At 44.5% G+C, this 22,969-nt stretch overlaps 1 protein-coding gene across 3 annotated transcripts in view; it reads left to right on the top strand.

Annotated features, from left to right (window-relative positions):
- OSBPL9 (oxysterol binding protein like 9) overlaps positions 1 to 22,969 on the top strand; it is a 117,325-nt gene that overhangs the window by 5,546 nt on the left and 88,810 nt on the right. For 2 of the 3 annotated variants that reach the window (XM_054037655.1, XM_054037654.1), the window contains exons 2-3: positions 174 to 224; positions 10,465 to 10,543. In XM_054037655.1, the coding sequence (XP_053893630.1) occupies positions 174 to 224; positions 10,465 to 10,543 (130 nt within the window). Of the gene's footprint in view, positions 1 to 173; positions 225 to 10,464; positions 10,544 to 22,969 lie in introns of those variants that run through there. The other variant, XM_054037656.1, reaches the window with a different exon arrangement.

Below are 22,969 nucleotides of genomic sequence, written 5' to 3'. Positions count from 1 at the left end.
CTTCTTTCTTCCTGTGCTATATGGAGTATAACCTCTGTCATAGTGGTAGTTTTATTTCACCAGTCCATAAAACTTTACTCCAAAATGCTTTACTTCTTTCCAAATTGTATTGAATAATTTTTTTTGTGATTTCTTAGTAAGTTTATTAATCCAATTAATCTGTTCTCTTTCAGTCAAAGGACAAAATGATGAGAGGATCACGAAGAGGGTGTGTTCGACTCAGAGTAAGTATTTTCTCTTGTGTTTCTTAACATCTTACAATGTGGGTAATGTGGTTTTACTGGATAGGGCACTGGACTGGGGACTTGAGAGACCTTGGTTTCGTTCCTCACACTGTCACAGGGCTGCTGGTTCACCTGGGGCAAGGCACTTGACACCCCCCCCCAGGCCTCAGTTTCCCTATATGTAAAATGGGCATAACAATACTTACTTCCTTCATCAAATTCTCTGAGATCTATGGATAAAGAGATGTATAAGAATTAGACATTACTGTGATCCTACTGACCTGTGTACAACGAGAGAGTCACTTATTAGATAGTTTGAGAGAGCAAACTTAGGCCCAAAATGTCTGCTGATTGCTCACACTATCTAACTAAAAATGATTTGCTTCTGTCACTCTGATGTCACATGACTTATTCTCTTAAAAGCCATTTATGCCCATCTTCTGTCTCTCTTTTTTTTTTTCCTCAGTGGTGGTGGGGGTAAGTTGTAAATTTATCAGGTTATGTCTATGCTTACGGCAGCATGTAAAGTAAGTACACTGCATGCCCCTGTGAGTGGGGCGGAAGAGGGGGACTGTGCTGGGCCACCCTGCCTATGGTCAGTCTGTGGTGTCAGCCCCACCTAACAGTTAAGGGGATAGGGGAATCCAGCTCCTCCCACTCCCCTGAATTCTAACCCAGGGGCCCTCTGTAAGGAAGGCACCCACTATCTGCAGTCCAGCTAACACTCTGTCCCGGGCCTCTTCCTACCACTCTGTACCACCTCAGGGTGCATTGTTACTTGCAGTTGTTCTTTGTCATCCAGCCCACGAGCCTCAGCAGGTTAGGGAGTCTTGACTTTGTGCAGCAGTTGCCTCCTGGGGATACCCGTCTGCAGTAGTTCCTCTTTAGCCATGAATACAGGCCTGTCTCTCTCTGCCCACCACCCTGCTGTGCCGAAGAGACTCCCTTTTAAACCTCTCCTCCAACTGGAGCATGTCCATTGGGCATTCTGGAGTTTGTTCCCTAGCTTATGGGGTATCTGGAAGGTATAAGGTTGTGAGGCCAAATATCACCTCATAATCTGCGGGTTTGGTGTCTTTCATGGTATTTATCCAGTGGAGGGGTGCATGATCAATTATCAGGAGGAAGGGATTTCCCAGTAGGTAGTACCACTATGTTTCTATGGCCCATTTCACCACCAAGTCTTTCTCTATGGTTGAGTAGGCCCTCTCATGGGAATAGTTTCTGGTCAATGTAGCGTATTGGATTGTCTTCCTCATTAAAGTCTTGGGATAGCAGTGGCTATAGCCCCACATCTGAAATGCCTGCGTGGAGTATGAACAATCACGTGAAGTCCGGGTGGAAGAGGACCAGTTCACTGCTCAGGCAATCTTTCAAGATTCTGTAGGCTTTCTTACAGACCTCAGACCAGGTGATCATCTTGGGGATAGAGTTCTTCACTAAGTGAGTGAGGGGTGCAGCTATTGTGATGAAATAGGGTATGAACTGCTTATAGTAGCCAGCCAGACCCCAAAATCATGTAACTTGTTTCTTTGTCGATGGCATAGGACAAATAGTCAAGGTCTGGACCGTCCCAATTAAAGGCCTAAGTTTGCTCCTTCTAATTGTGTATTCCAGTTACATCACCCCATGAAACCCCAATCAGCACTTGGCTGGGTTTGTGGTGAGGCCAGCTTCTTTGAGGCCCCTAGGACTATCAATACATGCTTGAGGTGTTTTTTCCAATCACAACTGTATAGGTGTATATCGCCTATGTAGGCTGTCTCATACTGGCTGTGTGGTTGCAGGACTGTGTCTGTCAACTGTTAAAAGGTGGCCGTGACCCTGTATAGTTTTGAAATGGTACAGGCTGAAAGATGTTGCAAAGGTTGTTTTCTCTTGAGATGCCTTGGTCAGATCTAAAGTGGAGACGTACTTTGTGGCCCCCAATCAGTCAACAATATGAATATGCGTCAAATGTGGATATTGTATTCACCTTCCTAAAGTTGTTTCAAAACCGAGTTGTCCCATCTGCCATGGGTAGCAGGACATTGGGTCCCCACCATCCGTGGGATTCTGCTACCACCCTGAGGTCCAACATTGCCTGCAGCTCCTAATGGATAGCATCCTGCTTCTTTCTGGACAGGGGATGATGACTCTCACAAACCTTGTGTCTGTGCTCTGTTGTGAAGTTGACAAACAGATGGGTTCATCTGGGTCATGACTAGAACGTGGAAGGTAAAGATTGGACCACCTGCAACGTCTTAGTCCATTAGGACAGCCAAAGCGTTTCCCCCAAGGGAATTGTCTAGCCCTGGGATAATGGTGCATGGGGGCTCAGCTCTGGATTGGGGGTAATGTGTTTATGAATAAGCTCTTGCGGTCTTGTCAGGCCTTCAGAAGACTTATATGATAAACCAGGGTCTCTTTGTTCTTCCCAGATTGTTGGATCTCGTAATCCACTGCTCCTACCTGATGTGCCACCTTGCCATTAACTCTGATTCCAAGCTGGGCAGCAACAGCAATACCCTGTTTCCGGGCTGGAATTTGTGTGGATGGGTGCCCCTATTATAGGCTTGTTTTTTACAATCTTGGGACTATAAGGGGCAAAAGTCCAAAGTGTCTTCAGCTTTGCTCAGAGCTGGAGAATGTGCTTTATTAGTGCAGTGACTGAGAGGAGCAAGAGTCCAAGTTTCCCAACTAGATGTAGAATCCCCTGGGATTGTCTCCCATATAACAACCGGAAGGGTGAGAACTCCGTGGATGCTTGTGAAACCTTGCACACTGCAAATAGCAGGGGCAATAACAAATGATCCCTATAGTGAGGGTCTTCAGCCACAAACTTTGTCATCATCCCTTTCAGGGACCTGTTGAAGTGTTTGATTAGTCCATCTGTTTGGGGGTAGTAGACAGATGTCCTAGAGATTTGATTTTCAGTAGCTCACATATGTTTTTCATCAATTTTGACATGAAGTTCAGCTCCTGGTCTGTTTCTTTGGGGATCCCCACCCTCACAAAGACCATCATGAGTTCCATAGCTGTGGTCACCGCATTGGTTGTGCGAAGTGGAATGGTCTCGGAGTACCACGTGCCATAATCCATGATCACCAGTATGTGCTGTTATCCCTTCATGCTCTTCTCTAGTGGTCCAGTCAAATGCTGATTCTCTCAAAGGGGGTGTCTGTTACTGGCATGAGTCTCAGGGTGGGCCTAGGAGTGCTCTTGGGTCCTGTCAACTGACATTCCAGGCAGGACAAATAGTAAATTACCCCTTATCTCTTTGTAGATGCCTGGCCAATAGAACAGGTTGATAATTCTTTCAAGGGTTTTCTCCCTTCCCAGGTGGCTGATGCATGGTACCAAGTGTGTGAGCTGGAGTAACTCTCTGAAAGGACCAGGGTAGCAGAAGTTGGGACTGCGGTTTGGTGATCTGGGGGTCACGTACCACCTGGTAGTCATTCCTTTCTTAGTTGGATGCATGGCTATTGTCTTAGCCTCTATTGATTGACTGCTTCCCTGTTGGCAGTGGCCAGCTATTCGTATGCTTTGCTCAAGATGGGATTGCTCTTCTGTTCCCCTATGAAATCCTTGTTTTGGGTCAGCCATTCTGTACCCACAGGACTTTAAGTTCACTGGTCCCTTAGGGGCCCTCTCACAAGTTGTGAAGTCCCCTCTTCCGGATAGTCTCACGTTCCTGCATCAGCCGGCTCCCTAGACCCCACTTATTCTCTGGTCTTGAAGGCACGGTCATCCCCTCTGCACGGGTCTTTCTACTGCCCCTGCAAGACTTCACCAAAGTAGTTCCAGTCATGGTGCAGAACTAGTGGGTTGGTGAGGGAGACCTCCGCCCTCACACAGAGAGTCTCGGTATGGTTCCTCACTGTCAACTATATCTCCTTTGTGGTGTATGAGCGCACATCTCTGTGTATATGGGGGCCTGGCTGCACCTTGAATCTATTAAGCCCATCATTTTGGACTGTAGATCCTTACTGGGACTATCATCTTGTCCGGTCCTTGTTTGTGGGCTCTTGGAGTGGCTGTCCAGGCTTGCCTGTAGCTATAGTCCATAAAGGAGCAGTCACCTTGAAAGTGACTGTGCTGTCCATGCTTGAAGCAATTGCCTGTTGCTGGGGCTATTGTCTCCCCACCCCTCTGTTGGGATTATCACGGTTGGGGGAGCCTGGCTTCCATGGACCCCAGCTCTGTACATCTCTGTGTTCTGGGGAGTTCTTGTTCAGCCTCATAGTCTCTGCCTTGGAAGGCACTCAGGCCTCACCTCAGCTGATGGTCTCCTGTGCCCCATTCTCTCCACTGTGCTTTGGTTTCTACATTTGGCGACAGCGCCTTGGGGGCTTGGCCCTTTGGTAGCCAGGTAATTCTCCATAAGGCCCGGCATCTCTGATGGCATGCTGTGTCAATGTCTCTGCACCCACTCCTGGCCCCTGAGAACCTAGATAAATTGTTTGAGCACAATATCCTCCACCAGCTGCACCCCAGTGCGCCTGTCTGGAATTAGCCAGCACCAGCAACAGTCCTTGAGGCGCTAGGCCACTACCTGATGGCAGGCCTCCAGCGGTGCTTTTCTTTCTGGAAGCACTGTCGCTATGTCTCTGAGAAGAATGACTTCTTTGATCTTATGATACTTTAAGGCATCCTGGTATCTAGCACCTGGGCCAGTCTTGTCAGGTATGGGGTCAAGAGCATGGCCTGGTGACCATGCTACCCTGGTGGCCACAATGTTCAAATGTCACCAAGAAAGGTTTCGACTCATTCATCCTCTGGGCCGGTCTTCATCAGCCTGGCCAGGATCCCTGGCATCGGGATCACCCTACGGGACCCCTGACCCTGGGTTAGCAGTGGCTTCTGGGGCTTGTTGTGCTGCCATCTGCTGGACCTGGTGATGGTGCTGTTCTTGGTGCTGAGTGGTTAGCTTCTAGATGAATTGCTCCTGTTTCTGGGTGGCCAGCCATTGCAGTAATTGATTCTGTTGCTGCTGCTGCAACTGGATCGCCTGTTGTTGTTGGCTCTTCACCACCTACTTCAGCAGCTTCGCCACATCTATGTCGCCCCTCTTCCTTCCTCGCTTCTCAGTTGGCCTGCCTTATGTCCTTCAGCAGGACTGGGCCTCATGTTGGCATTCTCCACCAGTTGTGAGCCAGGTGGAGGCCCACCCAATGGTCAGAGTCTATGGTGGCAGCCCTGCTGTGTGGCTCAAGTTTGTGATAGCAGCTGTGTCTAGCTGTTAAAGGAGCAGGAGGAGCTGGGCCCCCCAACTCCACAGAGTTCTGATTGATAGGCTCTCTGGAGCACTGTAAGGAAGGTATCCCTATCAGCTGTCAGACTAATACTTTCCCCTTTGCCTCTTCCTACCACTTTGTGCATTGTGGCTTGTAGTTGTTCCTTGCAATCTGGACCATGAGCCTCAGCAGACTAGGGAGTCCTGGCTTCATGCAGCAGTCCCCTCCTTGCGATACCTGTTTGCCGCACTCTTTCCATAGTAGTGAGTGCAGGCTTGCCTCTCTCCACCCACTACCATGCTGTGCTGAACAGACTTTCTTTTAAACGCCTCCTCCAACTAGAGCATGCTCAGCAGGCTTGCTGGGGTGGGGCTTCCTGGGCCCAGAGTTGTTCCTGCATCCCTGCCTCTCCAGTGTGGGGTTTATCCACCTCATCACAGTCCCCCTAGCGTGGGCATAAATAGCATGGTAGATAGTGAGGTACCGCTTAGGCGAGTAAAGATATGCCAGAACTTGAAGGTATATACCATCCATGGCTTTCTGTGTTTAAGCGGTGTCTCAGACATCTACACTGCTATTTTTAGCAATGTAGTGTCCCACTGCTTTCCCCCTGCCAGAGCCTTTCACTGCCATATGTAACTACACATCGCAGTGTGGACAGTCTGTTTTTCACTGTGGCTTATAGCTGCACATACCCCACGTGCTGCTGCCAGTGTAGTAAGCTCTCCATGCAGAGGCCGGTCACAGCAAAGCCTGCCCCCTTGTGGAACATGTGAAGTTCTCTTCTAGAGAAGGAGGGGCAGTTCATAGGAATCTGGTTAACTTTGTAGTATCAGCTACTTTTAAAAAGGTGTAATAAGAACATTAACTTAGCTTGATATTTCCTAGGTTTCTCTTTGGAGCTTTTCTGAGCTGCCATGTTCATTTCCCTTTCATTTTTTTGAGTGTACGTTTTTTTTTAGGTCTCCTTTTCCCAGTCTTTCCCCATTCAGTGTGACTTAAACTGCTGTTATGGCAGATGACAGTGGTTTATAAGGAAGTCTGAAGCAGGGGGAGTGTAAATTTGAATCTCTAACAAAGATGTCCTCTATTTAAATTATTCATTAATCACTGCAGTTAAGTAGGTGTGAACAAAAACAAACAAAAGTGTTTTTAAACAGTCTGTTCAGAAATCCTTTCCACTTACTGATCAGATTTCACTCACTCGATTCTCATGGTGTTATCACTTCACTAGTTTTCCAATTATGAGTGTTTAAGGTCAGAAAATACCTAAACTTCTAATTTGCCATGGAATACACAAGGGGCTTGCTTATTGCAAAATCTACCTATAAGGTCTGTAATATTTAACTAAAACATAGCCTTGTTAATACTGCCTTGTGAGGGAGTTGGGCGCTGTTGAGACTGAAGTGTGAAGTTATTTGGCACCATTCTGACAACATTAAAGGAAAACAAAGGGAATGTGCAGAAGATATTAAAAGCACTGTGAAACATGCATTAAAATATTGCCAGTGTTTTTTCAAACGTGCAGTTCTCCTCTTCTCCAATCCAAAACTAACCACAGAACCACTGCTGTGGAAGCTGTTCCTGTATCTTTCAGAGATACAGGGTTGAAAATGTTCAGACAACCAAATGATCTGATTGGCAAAATATCTCTTTATAATCTCATTCAAATCCAGCCATAGACTAAACAGCCCTCATGCTGGATCATTTATTTTCTAAACCATCTTGGGGGGTGGTCCTCACAGAAATTTTTTTTTGTAAGGGGGTTTTATGGGATGGTGTACCCCTAAAGGCAGCTAATTATCAAGAGCCCTTACCCGTTGTCTTTCTGTTTTGGCCTGGGTTCTTAGGTGGAGGCACCACTAGTTAGAAGCTATCTGTCTAAGGTAGTCAGGATCTCTTGACTAGCCTGATACCACGTACATATACTCTTCTGACACCTCTAATGGATGAACCCACAAACAAGGTACACTTTATTTACAAGGGGAAATAAAGAGGCAGCATATAAAGGGAAATGGGCAACATCAGTAATACCCTACAACCTGCAAGTAACACTATCCTCAGGGTGATTTCCCTGGATTCGTGAGTCCACTTTAGTCCACACTTGGGGGCTCCATAACGTAGAGGAACCCATGTACCTTGATGAGTCCTTGCAGGCTTGAAGGCACTTAATTGAGGTGATGAGGGCACTGATTTGCCCAGGCAGCCAACCGCTCTGTGGCAGCAATAAGCATTTCTCACAGTAGAAAAAATCCCCATGACATAGGGGGCCCTCCTCAGTGTTTCTAAGTCCAGTTTCTCTCTCCCAGAGTAGTTCAGCAGCTCCCTTTTAAGGGGAAAATAGGCAATGCCTCAGTGAGGGCTGTCATCCTCTCGTCCCCCGTCCTTTTGGCTTAGTCATCTCTCTCTCTCCCAGGGTTCGCCCAGTCACAAGACTCAACCCCCTCTTTCCCGCCCCGCCCCCAGCAATTGGCAAAGTGAACACATTACAGTCTTCCCCATCTCTCTTCTAGGCAGCAATAAGCTTGATTGCCTTTTTTCGTCAGACCCATTAGCCCAGGTTACATTTTGATATTAACAGAACATCCACTTGGTTTACTCGGGGTAGGAGTCGCTATTTAAAAAACATCTTTCAGTTAGTTATATTTAGTTTTATCTAAAAACAAAACTCATTTTGCATAGCCCAGAGGTTTAGAAATTCATGTAGGGAACAGTGCTCAAGTGAAAGCTGTACTCTACTTGAGACTAGTGAACTTTTATTAATATGAACACTTCTCAGCTTTTGAGTTGTGGCCCCTAGGATGGCACCAGTATTATGAAAATTAAACTGTCAAATTCTAATCAGTTTCTGTCCTGCTATTCTGTTGGTTTGAGAGTCATAATGTTAGTTTTATTTAAACACTGGCTTTGGGTACTGTCTCTAGTTTTAAAGATCTCCTGAGGCCCCTTGAATTTGTAAACTGGATTGGAATCTAAAACTGTCTCCTTCATGCTAATGCTTTTCACAAAATGATCACTCCACATCTGTCCTCGTCCTCAAAGGAAGCCATTCATAACACCTTCAAAAGATGAGCCAGTGAGCTTAAATTCATAATTTTGCTAGACATTAAAAAACATGGTATTAATAAAGGCACTGGAGTTTTGGCTTATTACAGCACTCTGCAACCCACTAACCCCCCCCCCCCCCTTTTTTTTTTTTTTTTTTTGCAAAGATAACACACCACTTCTCTTTGAATGGTCTTTTACAGTATGTGTTAACTACTTATGCTAAACAATCTGTTCCACCTTGTGACGCTCTGCAGGCTTGTCTACACTTGAAATGTTACAGCAGCATAGCTACGGTTGCACCACTGAAGTGCTTCAGCATAGACATTACCTACACTGGCAGATTGGCGTAGGTAATTGATCTCCTTGGGAGGTGGTAGCTAGGTCAATGGAAGAATTCTTCCATCAACCTAGTACTGTCTACGCCGGAGGTTGGCTACGCTGCTCAAGACGTGTGGATTTTTCATATCCCTGAAGGATATATCTGGGTCAGCCTAACTTTTTAGCGTGGACGAGGCCCTTTCCCAGATCTGAGGTAGAGTTCTGTTTAGCTCAAAAGCTTGTCTTTTTCACCAACAGAAGTTGGTCAAATAAAAGATATTACCTCACTCACCTGGTCTCTTTCTAATATCCGAGGACCAACATGTCTTCAACAACACTGCAAACTTCAATGTTTCAATGTGAAACTCAGTTTGCTGAGCTGTCAGACAAGATTGAACACATTTTATGTGAATGAGGTAGTGTAAGATTAACTTGCTGCAAACATGTAGGTAACATGTGATCGCTGCACATTGAGGTTTGCTGAACGCTCCAGTGAATCCAGATCAATTCCAGGTTTCACTGGCTTATTAAGTAATTTAAAACAAATAGCTGGCTTCTTCAGTCTTTCAGGCAAAGGTAGTGTAGGGATAATTCTGTCCTTGATGTGACGCTGTTTGGGCTGTACATCGAAGAAGCTTATAAGATCATGTGTCTGCTTTTTCAGAATATTTTATGCATGGCTATTTCTATCAATATTGTGTGTCTTGTGTGAGAAGGAAAAGAGATCTTATCATACAAATAACATTTTGTATTATCAGCTTTCATATAAGCTGTATCTCTGTTTTAGTGTTAAAATCAGATGTAATGAGTAATAGAGAAATTAAGTATAGATAGGGCAGAAAAGATGTCTTCAGTTGCTACTTAAAATGAGAGACTGTGTGTGAGGCAGAAACCTAGATAGTTTCAGACTTATGTGCTGCACAGGAGAAAGCTCTTGCATAGGGTGCAATTGTAAGGAAAGGGCAGAGAGGAAGGTTGTTGCTAGATGACTTAAAAACCTTTTGAACTGGATGCTGAATGTACTGGAATGTTCCTTATTGTCATCCTCCTTCAGGCATATACAATTGTGGAAATGAACACTTGAGTATATATAAATTTAAAATATCTGTGTATTGCTTCTAGTAACTCAGCGCGAGAAAACAAAACAAAGGCAAAAGTTAACCACTAGTAGTACATACTAATGATAGTACTATTAATCTTGTTTAGAGACTGAACAAGATCTCCTGAGCGATACTTCATTTAATTGTGTATTGAAAACTATTATTGTTCCATACATGATACTGTTAACTATATTCCTTACTTTTCTTGGGGTGCAATACAAAATAGAGTACTACTTGCTTTATAATGGTGCTGTGGTAAATGCTAAGTCTATCACAAAAACAAAATATGTATACACTTATTTAGAAAATTATAAAGCCTTTGTAGAAATAGCCATTGGTTTTCTGTACAACCAAGGTGCAGTCTTTTCACCAAGTATCTGGTTTAATTGTTATACTTAAATACAAAGAGTAAATCTTCCTCCCCCCCCCCCCCCCCCTTGCAGTATCCAGGCTACTTCCAATTTTGTCAATGCTTTATACATTCCAGTAGTGTAGTGATAGTGTGTGCTGCTGATGTCACTGCTTGCCTTATCAGGATTTTTGCTCTTTGTTTCACAGGGAGCTGTGATTGGTATAGACGATGAGGACGACAGTACCTTCACAATAACTGTTGATCAGAAAACCTTCCATTTCCAGGGTGAGCTGAAAGATGAGGTTCTTTCTTCTTGCAATAGATGTGACTGCTGCTGTCTATCTTCCTGTTTTGGTGTTGGATGGCTGATTTTAAATGTTTGGCAACTGAACTGCATGAATGAGCACCCTGGGAACATTCTGGATACAGAGGTGCTGCAGGTTAGGCAGGGATTTATATCTGCAGTGAATACATATGTGCTAGAAAAGACTGTATCTTTGGCAGGATTTGGTGATTAAAAATTTAAAGGATAAATCAGTCATAATGGGCTTCTGCTGATGGGTAATGTTGGCAAAACATTGCCAATCTTCATTGTCAGGATATATGATTAAGCCTTTCTGCATGAAGAGTCACAAGACCAGTGTGAAGGTTGCAATTTGTGTTCATTTGGATTTGAAACTCAGTTTTGAGGAGACTAGAGGCAACATTTGGCTTAAAGATGGATCTTTGCTTCAAGATCTGCAAGTTTGCATTAATTTCATCTGCATTTCTGTGTCTTGTCTGCCAATCACCATTTCTCTGCTCTTATCCTTTTAATCATATTTACTAACTCCAATGCCATCTGCCACTGCTATGTTTCGTCATTGCATGCTATGGTTCACCGGTAGAAAGGGTAAGGTACTGTATAATTGTTCTCATTGCGGTTGGTACAGAACCCTTAAATATCTTTAACCACAGCATTGGTAAATGTTGTCATGACATTTTGTTTTAAAGTACCTCTTTTCTCCCGTCGTACAGTTAAGATCATGTAGTTGTCTCGTGGGTTAAAACCTTTAATTAACATCTATTTGTCCTTCTCCTGGTACTCTCCCACCCCCACTACTTCTTTGAAATGTAGAGTGAGGGAAGAATTTTATTTACAACTGTCTTATATGGAGTTGGAAAATGTAAGTAAATATTTCAAGGCTGTGTATGTGACAGCATTTACATTTGTATAACATTGGAATATATCTATAACCTTCATTGTGCTGTATAGATTTACAAATTAATATTTCAAAATCAGCATGCATTTTGAATTGTTAAGGTGAAATAAGGGCAGTATTTGAGAATGTATTTCTATAATATCAAATGATAAACATTAGTCATGCACCATGTTTTTCATTGGCATATGTATTTTCTATGCTACAGTACCTCCTAAATGATATGGCTATACTCTAGCTTCACTGCATTAAGCTTCATAAACCTTCCCTTTATAAAGCTCTGCTGACAGCAAGACTTAACTCCTCTGTTCTCAAGGATAGCTGATAAAACACAAAGGTAAGCTAGTTTCTAATGTAGATAACTGAATACAAAACACTGGTATTCTTCAATGCTACAAAGCTAAATATTTATAAATATTTCTGTATGAGAGCTTGATGCAGGTAAAGGGTGAAACCTGGAATTCTCTTGTTTTTAGTTTCTAGGGAAATCTCTTGTGCAGTTTCCTCATCTGCTGTATTGTTTCCATATGGAAGGTGACTGAAACCTCTTGAGAGAAGACAGTCATTTGATAAAAATATTAGTCTTGCTTATAATAAATTGTATTTGGTAGGATACTTAAACAATTCCTCCATAAGTACTAATTCTGTCATTTATATTCACATAGATATCCATGCTTTAGAACTTTAAGATGTTAAAAAATACATGTACATTTTAATCAGTTATCTTACTTGTTTGTTTTCTAATTTAGGATCTATGTCCAGTACAGCAATTTCTCTCTTCGAACAGCTTTTTAAAAGTGCTTACATTAATTTGCTGAAGACTGTAACTTGGCCTATAGCCAGCAAATTGTGCTAATGTTAGGAAAAAAATCAATGTACACCACTGACTCTGTATTTTCAATTTACAGTAAAAATTGTAATCTCACAGCATTTCAATGTAAAACAAATCTAGGCTTGTGGAAGTTTTCTTTTTTTAAAACTATATATTTTTAAAATGTATAATACATATCCTATATAACATAAATTGTGTATTGTGTGCAAATATTGTGTGTGTACATACATACAGATAGATAAAATGCCTGGAATATTATGGCGCGAAGGTTTTGTTAGGAATGAATTCGGGATGATTACATCACTCCGGAGTTGTGAAGTCATGACGGAGTTATGCAGATTTTTCTAAATGAGTTCTGATAAAACCTTTAGTACAATCAGATTTTATTATAGATTGTATATATGTAATCCATGAACACATTGCTCAGCAAGAATTTATTATGTTAGATGCACACTATCAGTATTTGTCAGCGCATGTAGTGGCTACACTTAAGCGATAGAGTAGTGCAGCTGCGGCAGTGCAGCTTCGTCGTGGTAGCATTTCAAGCCCTAGGTGTTCAGACCCGTGAAATACTTTTGTTTTTTTCCTCTGCCCACCACATATTTAGCTCATCACTTAGCCAAGCTATATATATTTAGTTCTTTTCGTTTGGAAAGTCAGTCCTTCATCCCCTTACATCGCTTTGTTCAGTTTAGTGTCCTCTAGAATGTTAGTGTTTGGAAACAAATCTAATGAACAGAACAGAGTGTTCCAGGTGCAGTCTTGCCTCCTTAATATGTGACTTGATGTCTGTTGCAACTTGCAATCGCATTGTGGATGGTGGCGGTTGTTGGTTTTCTGGGTTGGTTTATTTTGGTGGGTTTATGTAAAGAAATATGAATTGTGGACTTTTTAACTTGGAAAAGATACCATCAATTTGACACTCTCTCACTTCTATCTGAAAATGTATTGTTTGAGAATAGATCTAAGGGGGCATCATGGTTTCACAGCAGGTATTTGCCATCCATATTTCACTGCTGCTGTATAAATAAAGTTCTGAGAGATCAGAGAGGGTCCTGTACATTGATGTGAGCTGGACTTGCAGTAGCTCTTGCTCTCTGGCAGCTAGCCATGGATAACAGCAGGGCTTAACCTCTTCTTCTCCTACCCCTCTCTCAACATAGTATCACAATGTTGCCATGAGAAGGAAGCATAAATGCACCCGTGCACCTCTTCTGCTTCTGTAGGTGCACTGTGAGACGGGAAAGCAGATTACTGCCTTCCCAGCCCCTCAGTTCCTTTCCTGGCTGCCTGCAGTCACAGTTGGGAAGGTAAAGGGAGTGGATGGCCAGGCACAGAGTTCTAGTGCATAGGGGAAGAGTACTTATTTAGTATGCGGTGAGGCTATGAGCCCTAATCAACATTTGTGCTGGTGGGGACTTAGTCTCAGTTTATGGGAAGAGCAGGCAACACCAGGAATTGGTGGATGGGGTACAGCAATTGGTGGATGGGGTACATGTAGCCACTGTTAATGTGGGTGCCTGAAACCCCAGCAAGTAAGAGGGTGGAAGGGTGGGCTCAGAGCTCTGGAAGGTTGAGTTCCTGAGAGCTTCTGACAGTGGGAGGAAAGGCCAGTCCTTCCAAATGGAGGGAGGGGGTCCTTGAAGGACCAGCAAGAAGCTTGCGTAGTGGAAGAGGCAACCCCAGCAGCCTGGTTCAGGAGAGATGGTCAGCAAAAGCCCAGCAAACCAAGAGGGAGCTGAGGGGAGATTCTGTGGCCTAAGCATATTCTATCCTGGGGGGAGGGAGCTGTACGTTCTCACCTGCCTCTCTTGTGCTTCCATGGCTTTGCTTCTCACTCAGGTTCTGCCATCTTCTCTACACTCTCATGCAGGTCTCTTCCCTTCGGGGTTCCTGTAGTTGATTATAGCAGTACAGGTGACATATTAAGGATAAGGGCCCAGAGGGCAAAATACCACCTAAAATGGCTATAACTGGAAGATTGATAGATTCCAAGGTCAGAAAGGACCATCTACTCTGACTTCCTGTAGAACACAGACAATATAGTTTCCCCAAAATAATTCTTAGAGCATGTTTTTTTAATTAAAGCATCCAATCTTGTTTTAAATATTGCCAGTGATGGAGAATCCATCACGATCCTTGGTAAATTGTTCTAATGGTTAATTACCCTCACTGTTAAGTTACCAGATTTAGAGACATTATTTTTCTAGCATTTATACCTTGAACATAGTGACTTACTGCTGTTGCCAATCATTTCTATGACTCATACCCTGCTATGGGAAAGTTCCCTCGTGTCCTCTGAGACTTTTACCAGCAAGAGCAGCAGCAGAGCTGAAACTGCAGCAATGACAAGCACGTGTGTGCACAGAGGAGGGGAGGAGGACTGGGTCTGAGCATGGTTAATGTTGTTCTGGAGTCTTCTGGCCAGCTTTTGTTTATCTGGAGTGGCAGTTGCACATTTGCCTTCCTCATGCTAGGTGAAATGTCGTTAATAAATAAGGCTGCAGGCAGTCAGCAGACTTCCTCTTCAGCTCCTCTCCTTAGTTCTAGAGGCTACTCCCAGAGCACCTGAGCAGGCAGCCAATTACTGTACGCTCATTTTCCTCACTGCTCCCTTTTCTGTCCAGTGCATCTCAGTGCAAAGTGGAAAAGTCTATACTCATACCCACACAATGAACAGACCTCATTGGGGCTGCTCTGGACTCCACCACCAGAGCATACTTGCCCATGGACAGATTTGCCACAATATCCAGCTTCATCTCTACGATAGAGCAAAACCCACAAACCAAAGAAGGGCTTGTCTTCAACTCCTGGGCTATATGGCAGCCTACACACTTGTTACACCCTTAGCAAGACTATGCTCTCAGTATCTTCAAGCCTGGCTGAGGACAGTCTACGTCCCCAACAATCAATCAGTCCAAATGGATGTCTATACTTCAGAGGGTCCTCCACACTTCCAATTGGTGAAAAGCTCCCCAAAAGGTCTGTGAGGAAGTGCCATTCTTGCAACCTTCCCTTGCAAAGACCATCACCACGGATGCATCCCTACTAAGCTAGGGCATATGCATTCAGGACTTCACAGCTCAGGGTAAACAGTCCCTGCAGGAGGTGACCCTCTGCATCAATGTATTAGAGCTTAAGGTGACTACTTATGCTTACCATCACTTCCTACCCCACCATGTCAGGGGCCACTCAGTCAGAATAATGGTAGGCAACAGAGCAGCAATGTATTCTATTATCTCTGCAAGGCCACCACCTGGTCTCCAGTGCACACCTTTTCCCAATGCTATGCTCTCATACCTGTTTCCAGAGCCGAGACAGCTTTGAGTGAAGTTCTATAGTGCGTACTGAATCTGCCGCTTCCACACTCTCCTCCATAATCAAAGTATTGCTCTGCAATCTCCTGAAGTGGAGCATCTACAGGGATAACTCAAAGGAGAGGTTTCTTACTGTGTACAGTGACTGGAATTCTTCAAGATATTTTGTTCCTATGGCTACGCCACTATCTATCCTCCTCCCCCTCTGCTCAGAGTCTTTCTGTTTAGATTTCATGGTTAAGAAGGAACTGGAGCATCAGTGGGTCCACCTTCCCCTATATACTTTCACATCAGAGCACAAGAATGTGTAGGGTGCAGACCTGTGGACACCGCTGATGAAAATCTGATCCAGAGCGCACTAGTGCATGCACATCTTAAAATGGAGCACCCATATTGACAAAGATCTCAAATTCCAGTTACTGTACAAGGTAAACCACTTCTTTCTGTGAATTCAGTCTAGAAATTCAACCAAGATGTTCACAAGGCTTATTTTGATGTCAGAGACATCTCTCTATTTGAAGCCGTCTCCTAGATATTTTGACTGTTTCCCTGCTGTGGTTTTTAACGGTAAAGGTCTGTAATGTAGACAGGGCTGTATAAAATTATGCTAATTACACTATAATACTGGTAGAGAAGGTTTTTCTGGGTGAAAAGCTTTTGTTTACAGGTTTTTATAACTTCTAAATACCTTTTTGGATGAACGTCGAACAGTGGCAAAATATTTTGGTAAAATAGAATTTTAACAATCTATATGGCTGTATCAGAGAAGGGTGCATGTGGTGCAGTTTGCATTACTTAACACTAAATATTGTTGACATCCCCCTAACTCGCTTCTTTTTCACTTGAACAGCTTTTATTAAAAACTTCAGGATTGAATGGACTTGGTGCAACCTATTTGTTTTGGGATACTAGAAAATTCATTTAAAGTTACCTGTGAAAATAGCATACCGTGGAATGCTAGCTTTTTAGTCTGATTGAATTGTATGTTGTGTATATGTACTTATTAGATGAACATAGTTTAAAAGGCAATACAAGCTCACTTCCCTAGAGGGAGGGAAAGATATTTGCTAGATACTCACGTTAGTAAAAAATCTGCCTTGATAGTCACCAATGGATTAAAATAAACGATTATGCATTGTTACATATTCTAAATGTCCCTTTCAGATGCACCTCTACCCCGATATAACGCGACCCGATATAACACTAATTCGGATATAACGTGGTAAAGCAGTGCTCCGGGGGGGGGGCGGGGCGGCGCACTCGGGTGGATCAAAGCAAGTTTGATATAATGCAGTTTCACCTATAATGCGGTAAGAGTTTTTGGCTCCTGGGTACAGCGTTATATCAAGGTAGAGGTGTACTTCTGAAGAATTTTCCATTCTGAACCCAGGTTTCCAAACGAAAACATTTTGGTACTTGCTTTAAACACCCACGAATGGGGAGTGGATCTTAGTGTTTATCAGTGATTTGGAAGAAAACCGACTTCTTGCTGGTTAAGTTTTCAGATGAGACACAAATTGGAGTAGTAAGGAATAAGAACTTGTCAGTTCAACAGAGGAATTTGAATCATTGTGGTAAGCTGTGCTCATTTGAACATGCATTTTAATATATCTAGGATCCAAGAATTCCATATTACAGGATTGGGGACTGTATTTTGGAAAGCAGCGATTCAAAGGACAGGGATATTGTTAGATAGAACATGAGTTCCCAGGCTGCTGATGTGACCAAAAGAGCAAATGTGATCCTTGGGCACACGAGCAGGGGAGTTTCCAATAGAAGTATGGATGTGGTGTTGGGTCCCTCCTGGCCAACCTTCTCAACCTCCCCTCCACCCCCAAGGACTATGCCCGAGTTCCTGGCTTTAAAATTGTGCTTCTCGCCTGTGCTCATTTTCAGTGAGTGACGAGCACCAGCGCTACCTGTACTGCCTCAGGTACGTGGTTGCCCGCTGCACTATCTGTAAGTTGTTCCTGCCTCGAACATGGGAGGCTCAAGAACTTCTGCTCTGGAAGTTCTTGATGGAGAAGGCCATGCATGCACAGATGTATTCAGATCTGGAACCAGTGGTGCACCACCCTGCACTGGCGCCCAGCCCTCCTCCGAGCACCTCCCAGGCACCGGATCTGATGGTACTGAGACTGCTGGCTACGCCCCGCCATGAGGGAAAGAAGCATGGACACAGATATAAGCACAGATCCCCATCCAGGACTGCTCAAAAACATAGCATTTCCTCCTCAAACCATGCTTGGTTGGGTGAGAAGTTGCACGTCTATCTGGCCACTGGACAAGCTCTCATGTTACTTCGGGTGGAGGGTAAGGAAAAACAGAAGCAGGATCCACCGTTACCAGCACCTACCCTGGTGACTGCATTGGTTCCTTCATCGGCGCATCTCCTGCTGGCACTGTTGACGGTGCTTGGACCCCGGGGTTTGTCTCGTATGACCCTGCGCACTCCCGGCTGCCTGGAATTGCTGCTATCGATGGAAGAGTTGCTTCTCCCATACCTATGCTCCTCTCTGGCTCTACACACACCACCATCTCGCCATCTCCAGCAGATGAATCGCTACTGCTGCCCCCAGAGCGGCATGTCTCCTTGCCGCACCTCAGCCCTTTGGCACCGTCTGCACCCCTATTGCTGGAATTGTCCTCCAAGTCCGAGGGCTTCTCAGCACTGGAACTCTTGTTCTCACCCGCCCCTCCCCCCCAGCCAGAATTGCACTGCTGACTACCATATCCCTTGGCCTATGACCCTGCTGCAGAACCATGGTACTGCTCTCTGTGAGGCCCACCCATGCACAGAGATCCTTACTACTGGCCCAACTGGCCGCCATGGGATCCCTATTGAGGGTGCCAGACTCCCTTGGTGGCTTCATTCCAACTGTTCCTTGTTCGCCCTCCAGCACAGTCTGTTTATGAGAAGAAGTTAGGAGAGGTTGAACCGGTACTGCCGGTTCCCCTGACGAGGCTCTGGTTCCTGCCTCACTATCCCCTCCAGATGACCACCACCACCAATATCAAGAACTATTACAATGGGTGGTGATGGATCTGGGGATCCTGTTGGAGGAGGTCCAGGACATGCAACACCAGCTCCTGGACATCCTCCAACCCCAGGGAGACCTACTCAAGTAGCTCTCCCTATCAACAATGCTGTCCTGCAACCAGTGCAATTGGTGTGGTATACTCCTGCCTCTGATCCTATTAAGGGAGTACAATTCCTTTTTACTCACTCACCTCCAAATTGCCTTGTGGGTCTCGAGTCGGCCAGCGCTCTCAGAAATCCATTTCTCCACACAGAATGGCAAAAGAGATGGACCTGCTGGGCTGGAAAGCCATCTTCACATGCGTTGATTCTAGTTTTGGCTTCTCTCAGTCTACAGACCACACCATGACTGCCTGGACAGCAAAGTCCTGATCCCCCAGGAGGTACTGATGTCCTTCATAGGGTGGACCGACACTTCCCAAGTCCTGGTCGGTACTCCCTTCATAATTCCCATGCCACGCTCATAATGGACACTTCCCTCGCGGGTTGGGGCGCTCACCTAGACCGCCACACTGCATAGAGCATTTGGATGCCTCAGGATGCATATAAACATCCTGGAACTGAGGACGGTCCGTCTTGTCTGCCACTTTCTTTCCTTCATATGGGCCAAGCACATCAAATTATTCTGACAACATTGCAGCGGTAATTTACATCAACAAAAAGGGCAGTGCCAAGTCTCCCTACCTCTGTTCAGAGTCCATCCACCTTTGGAACTGGTGCATCAAACATCAAGTTACACTCCGCGTACCTCCTGGGCACCCAAAGACTCCCGGTCAGATATGCTCAGCAGGACATTACCTGAACCATGAGTGGAAGCTGCACAGTGCCAAGCTCTGGTGCCTCTTCCACTAATGGGGCACCCAATTCTGAGACCTCTTCTCCATTTGAGACAACCACAAACTTTTGCTTTATTGTGTCAGAGGAGCCATGTGGGAGTACTTGCAGGGTGACGCCCTTCTCCTCCTCTAGACGGACTCCCTCCACTACACCTTTTTCCCTCCCCCCGCAAGTCCTGTACAAGACTCGTCGGGATCAAGTGACGGTAATCCTAATAGTTCCATTCTGGACCTATTGGTTTTGGTTCACAGACCTCCCAAACCTCTGTCTGCACACCACTCTATTTCCACACACTACTGCATCTCCTCATGCAAGACTGGGGTCAACGCTAACATTCCATTCTCAGCCATCTTCACTTCACAGCTTGGTTTTTGGATGGAGCTCGGGGATAGATAGAGCATGCTCCACCCCAGTGCAATGTATCCTTACCCAAAGCAGGAGGGCATCAACCAGGGCCTGCTACCAGGTGAAATGAAAACACTTCACCTCCTGAGCTCACCTCCACATATACCTGCTGTCTACGATATCCATACCTATCATTCTCAACTATCTTCTTGAACTCGAGACTTTGGGCCTAGCCTTCAGATCCATACGGGTCCACGTAGCAGCACTCAGTGCCTTTCTCCCCTCAGTGGTTGGCACTTCTGGGCTCACACACACTACCACCCTATGTTTCCTAAAAGGTTTGCCCAATACCTTTCCAGCTGTACTCAAACCTACACCCTTGTGGGACCTTAATCTCATTCTCTCTGCTTTCAGGAAACCACTCTTTGAGGCCCTAGCAATGTCTTCCCTTTCTCATCTCTCCATGAAAATAATCTTCTGGGTAGCCATTACCTTGGCTAGACGAATCCGTGAGCTGGCAGCCATGATGGCTGACACCTCCCCCTTCCCCCCCACGTTGTCTTCCACAAAGACAGTTTCTTTACATGTTCACCTTAAATTCCTTTTGAAGGTGGTGTTGGAGTTCCTCCTAAATCAGCGTATCCACTTCCCGGTCTTCTGTCTCAAACCCCACGCCTCCCACATTGACAGGATCCTCCATTCCCTTGGCATCCGACATGCAGTGGTGTTCTACCTCCACCGAACCCATGACTTCTGTGCATCAATTGCTGATGGTTGTAAGGGCCAAGCCTTCTCCTTACAGTGCATTTCCAAATGGGTTTCTCTGTAGTATCTGTGAATGCATGCACTCAACAATGTAACGCCATGTGATGTTGTCATGGCACACTTTACCTGAGCACAAGCGGCCACATTGGCCTGCCTCGCCGATGTCTCCTCCCAGGACATTTGTCGCACAGTGATGTAGCGTTCCATGCACAACTTCACATATCATTATGCCATCACCCACGCAATGGCTGCAGCTGTGGCCTGCGTTGTACTACAGACAGCACTTCCGAGCACATCCTCGCACCCACCTGCATGCTGGTCACTGCTCGCTACTCATCCACATTTGGAATCCATATAGGGACCATTAGTCGAAGAAGAGAAAGCTACTTACCTGTAACTGGAGGTTCTTCAAGATGTGTGGTCCCTATTTGGATTCCAGTACCCACCGTTCATCCCTTCTGCTATGGACTCGACTACTCAGTGGTAAGAGGAGATGTAATGGGAGAGGCGTCGAGCTGTATAGCCTATTATATCCTCAGCTGAGAGCATGAAAGGATGCACGTGCAGGTCAACAGACACTGCTGAAAAAACCTTCTGGCTCTGGTGCATGGCGTGTACGCGCATCCACGTTTGGGATTACAGGTAAGTAGCCTCTTCTATAAGATGCTGCATGTATATAGGGTTGTGTGAGCTTTTGTTGAAATACTATCCAAATGTGTATGCTTAAGGAAGTAGTTAGTTACATGTTATACCTGAGTTTTCATATTGTTTTGCCTTGGAGAAGTTAGCATCATAACCTTAAAATTAAATTTAACATTTCAATGTGTGAGTTTTCATTGTTTGTATTCTTTTTTTTCCTGTCTCTCCCTTCCCAGCTTCATTCCCTTTCAAAAGATGGGAGGAGGTGAGAAATAGGAAAAATTTAAAATCTTCAGACTCCTCCTCTGGAGTTTAGAAATTGTGAAAGCATAAAGACTTCAGCACATAATCCATTTTTTGCAGCTTAACTTGTGGGCAGATGAAATTTTTAAAAATAAAAACTATTATTGTAGGTTACATCTGCAACATAGTATTATTGCTTACATTGTTAGCAAAAGTTAACATGGATTTTTGAAACAGTTCAAATGATTCTAACTAATTTTTGGTCAAAAATAATAAATAAAATGTGTTGAATTTTCAAATAGGACTATTCATACTTAATATTTTCAGTTATGAAATACATCCATTTGAGTTGCATATGAGCAAAAAAAAAATCTTGAAACTTAATTGAGAAGTGTGTTCCATCTCGCCTCTGCTCTTTTGTATAAGTAAAAGAATCTGAACAAACTAGCCAAATTTTCAGAGGAGAAAACAGCTATTTTAAAAAAATCAGAACTCTGAATAATTGCAAACTGTTACAGCAGAACTTAAAACTTAACCTTAAGTATAACAGGAGCTTCATCTCCCATTTAATTCTTTGTGTAATAAGACACAAACAGCCTCATCTGTAAAGCAAACCTCTACTTATGTTCATGCAACCTTGCACAGACTCTGGTACATGTACTTTAGTGTATGCTGTTGATGATGGGCTCTGCTCTTGCCAATTCAGGCCATTCCGTCAGTGTGAGCCACCTGAAAGAAAAGCAGTGTATGTCACTTTAACCTATAGTTCTTCCCTCTATCTTATAACACTTATTGTCTCCCTTGGGTGCCATCCAGTTAAGATGAGATTAGAAACTGGACAGTAAAGTTGTTGGCATGATTTAATATTTTTTAGTGTGGGCATTGAACAGGGCTCCCTCATCCACAAAAGTCTGCTCAGCCTCCATGGTTGTATAGTAAAGTGCACAGTGTGGTGTGGGTAAGTAGACTCAGGCTTGCTTGTCCTTGAATATTAGTAGTGTGATAGTTGGGGGTAGTGTATCAACCAGCACAGGGCAGGTGGCAATTGAGGCTGTGTCAGGGAATGAGTCTGGCTGAGCCAGCAAGGCACAACAGCAAGTTGGGACTGGGGACCAGGGACAGATGGGATGATGTTGCATTATCTCTTCTCAGACCACAGTGTAACAAGGCTGCTTCAAACAGCCTCTTCTGGGGACCGAGGCACTCAGTAGTACTGGCAGGATCAATTCAGAGCACAGGAGGAAACAAACTGGCCCACCAGTTAAAAGCTAGTAGGCATGACCACTGGTAACGCTTTCTTAAGATAGTGGTTGTATTGAGGTAGAAAAAGCCAGGATTGGGGAGTAGGGATTCCCTCTCGCTCGTCTGCTTCACTACCACTGATGGTATTAAAATGTCAGTAAAACTACTGACATTTTCAGCTGAGTGTCTGGTTGTGCATATTTCCAAAGGCTATGGGCTGAATTTGGCTTTTAGGCCATAGGTTGGAGAAAC

Source organism: Malaclemys terrapin, chromosome 8 (assembly GCF_027887155.1).
Source record: "Malaclemys terrapin pileata isolate rMalTer1 chromosome 8, rMalTer1.hap1, whole genome shotgun sequence".
Taxonomy (NCBI): Eukaryota; Metazoa; Chordata; order Testudines; family Emydidae; genus Malaclemys; species Malaclemys terrapin.
Note: the sequence above shows the minus strand (reverse complement) of the source record. Positions and strands in the feature narration are given on the sequence as shown.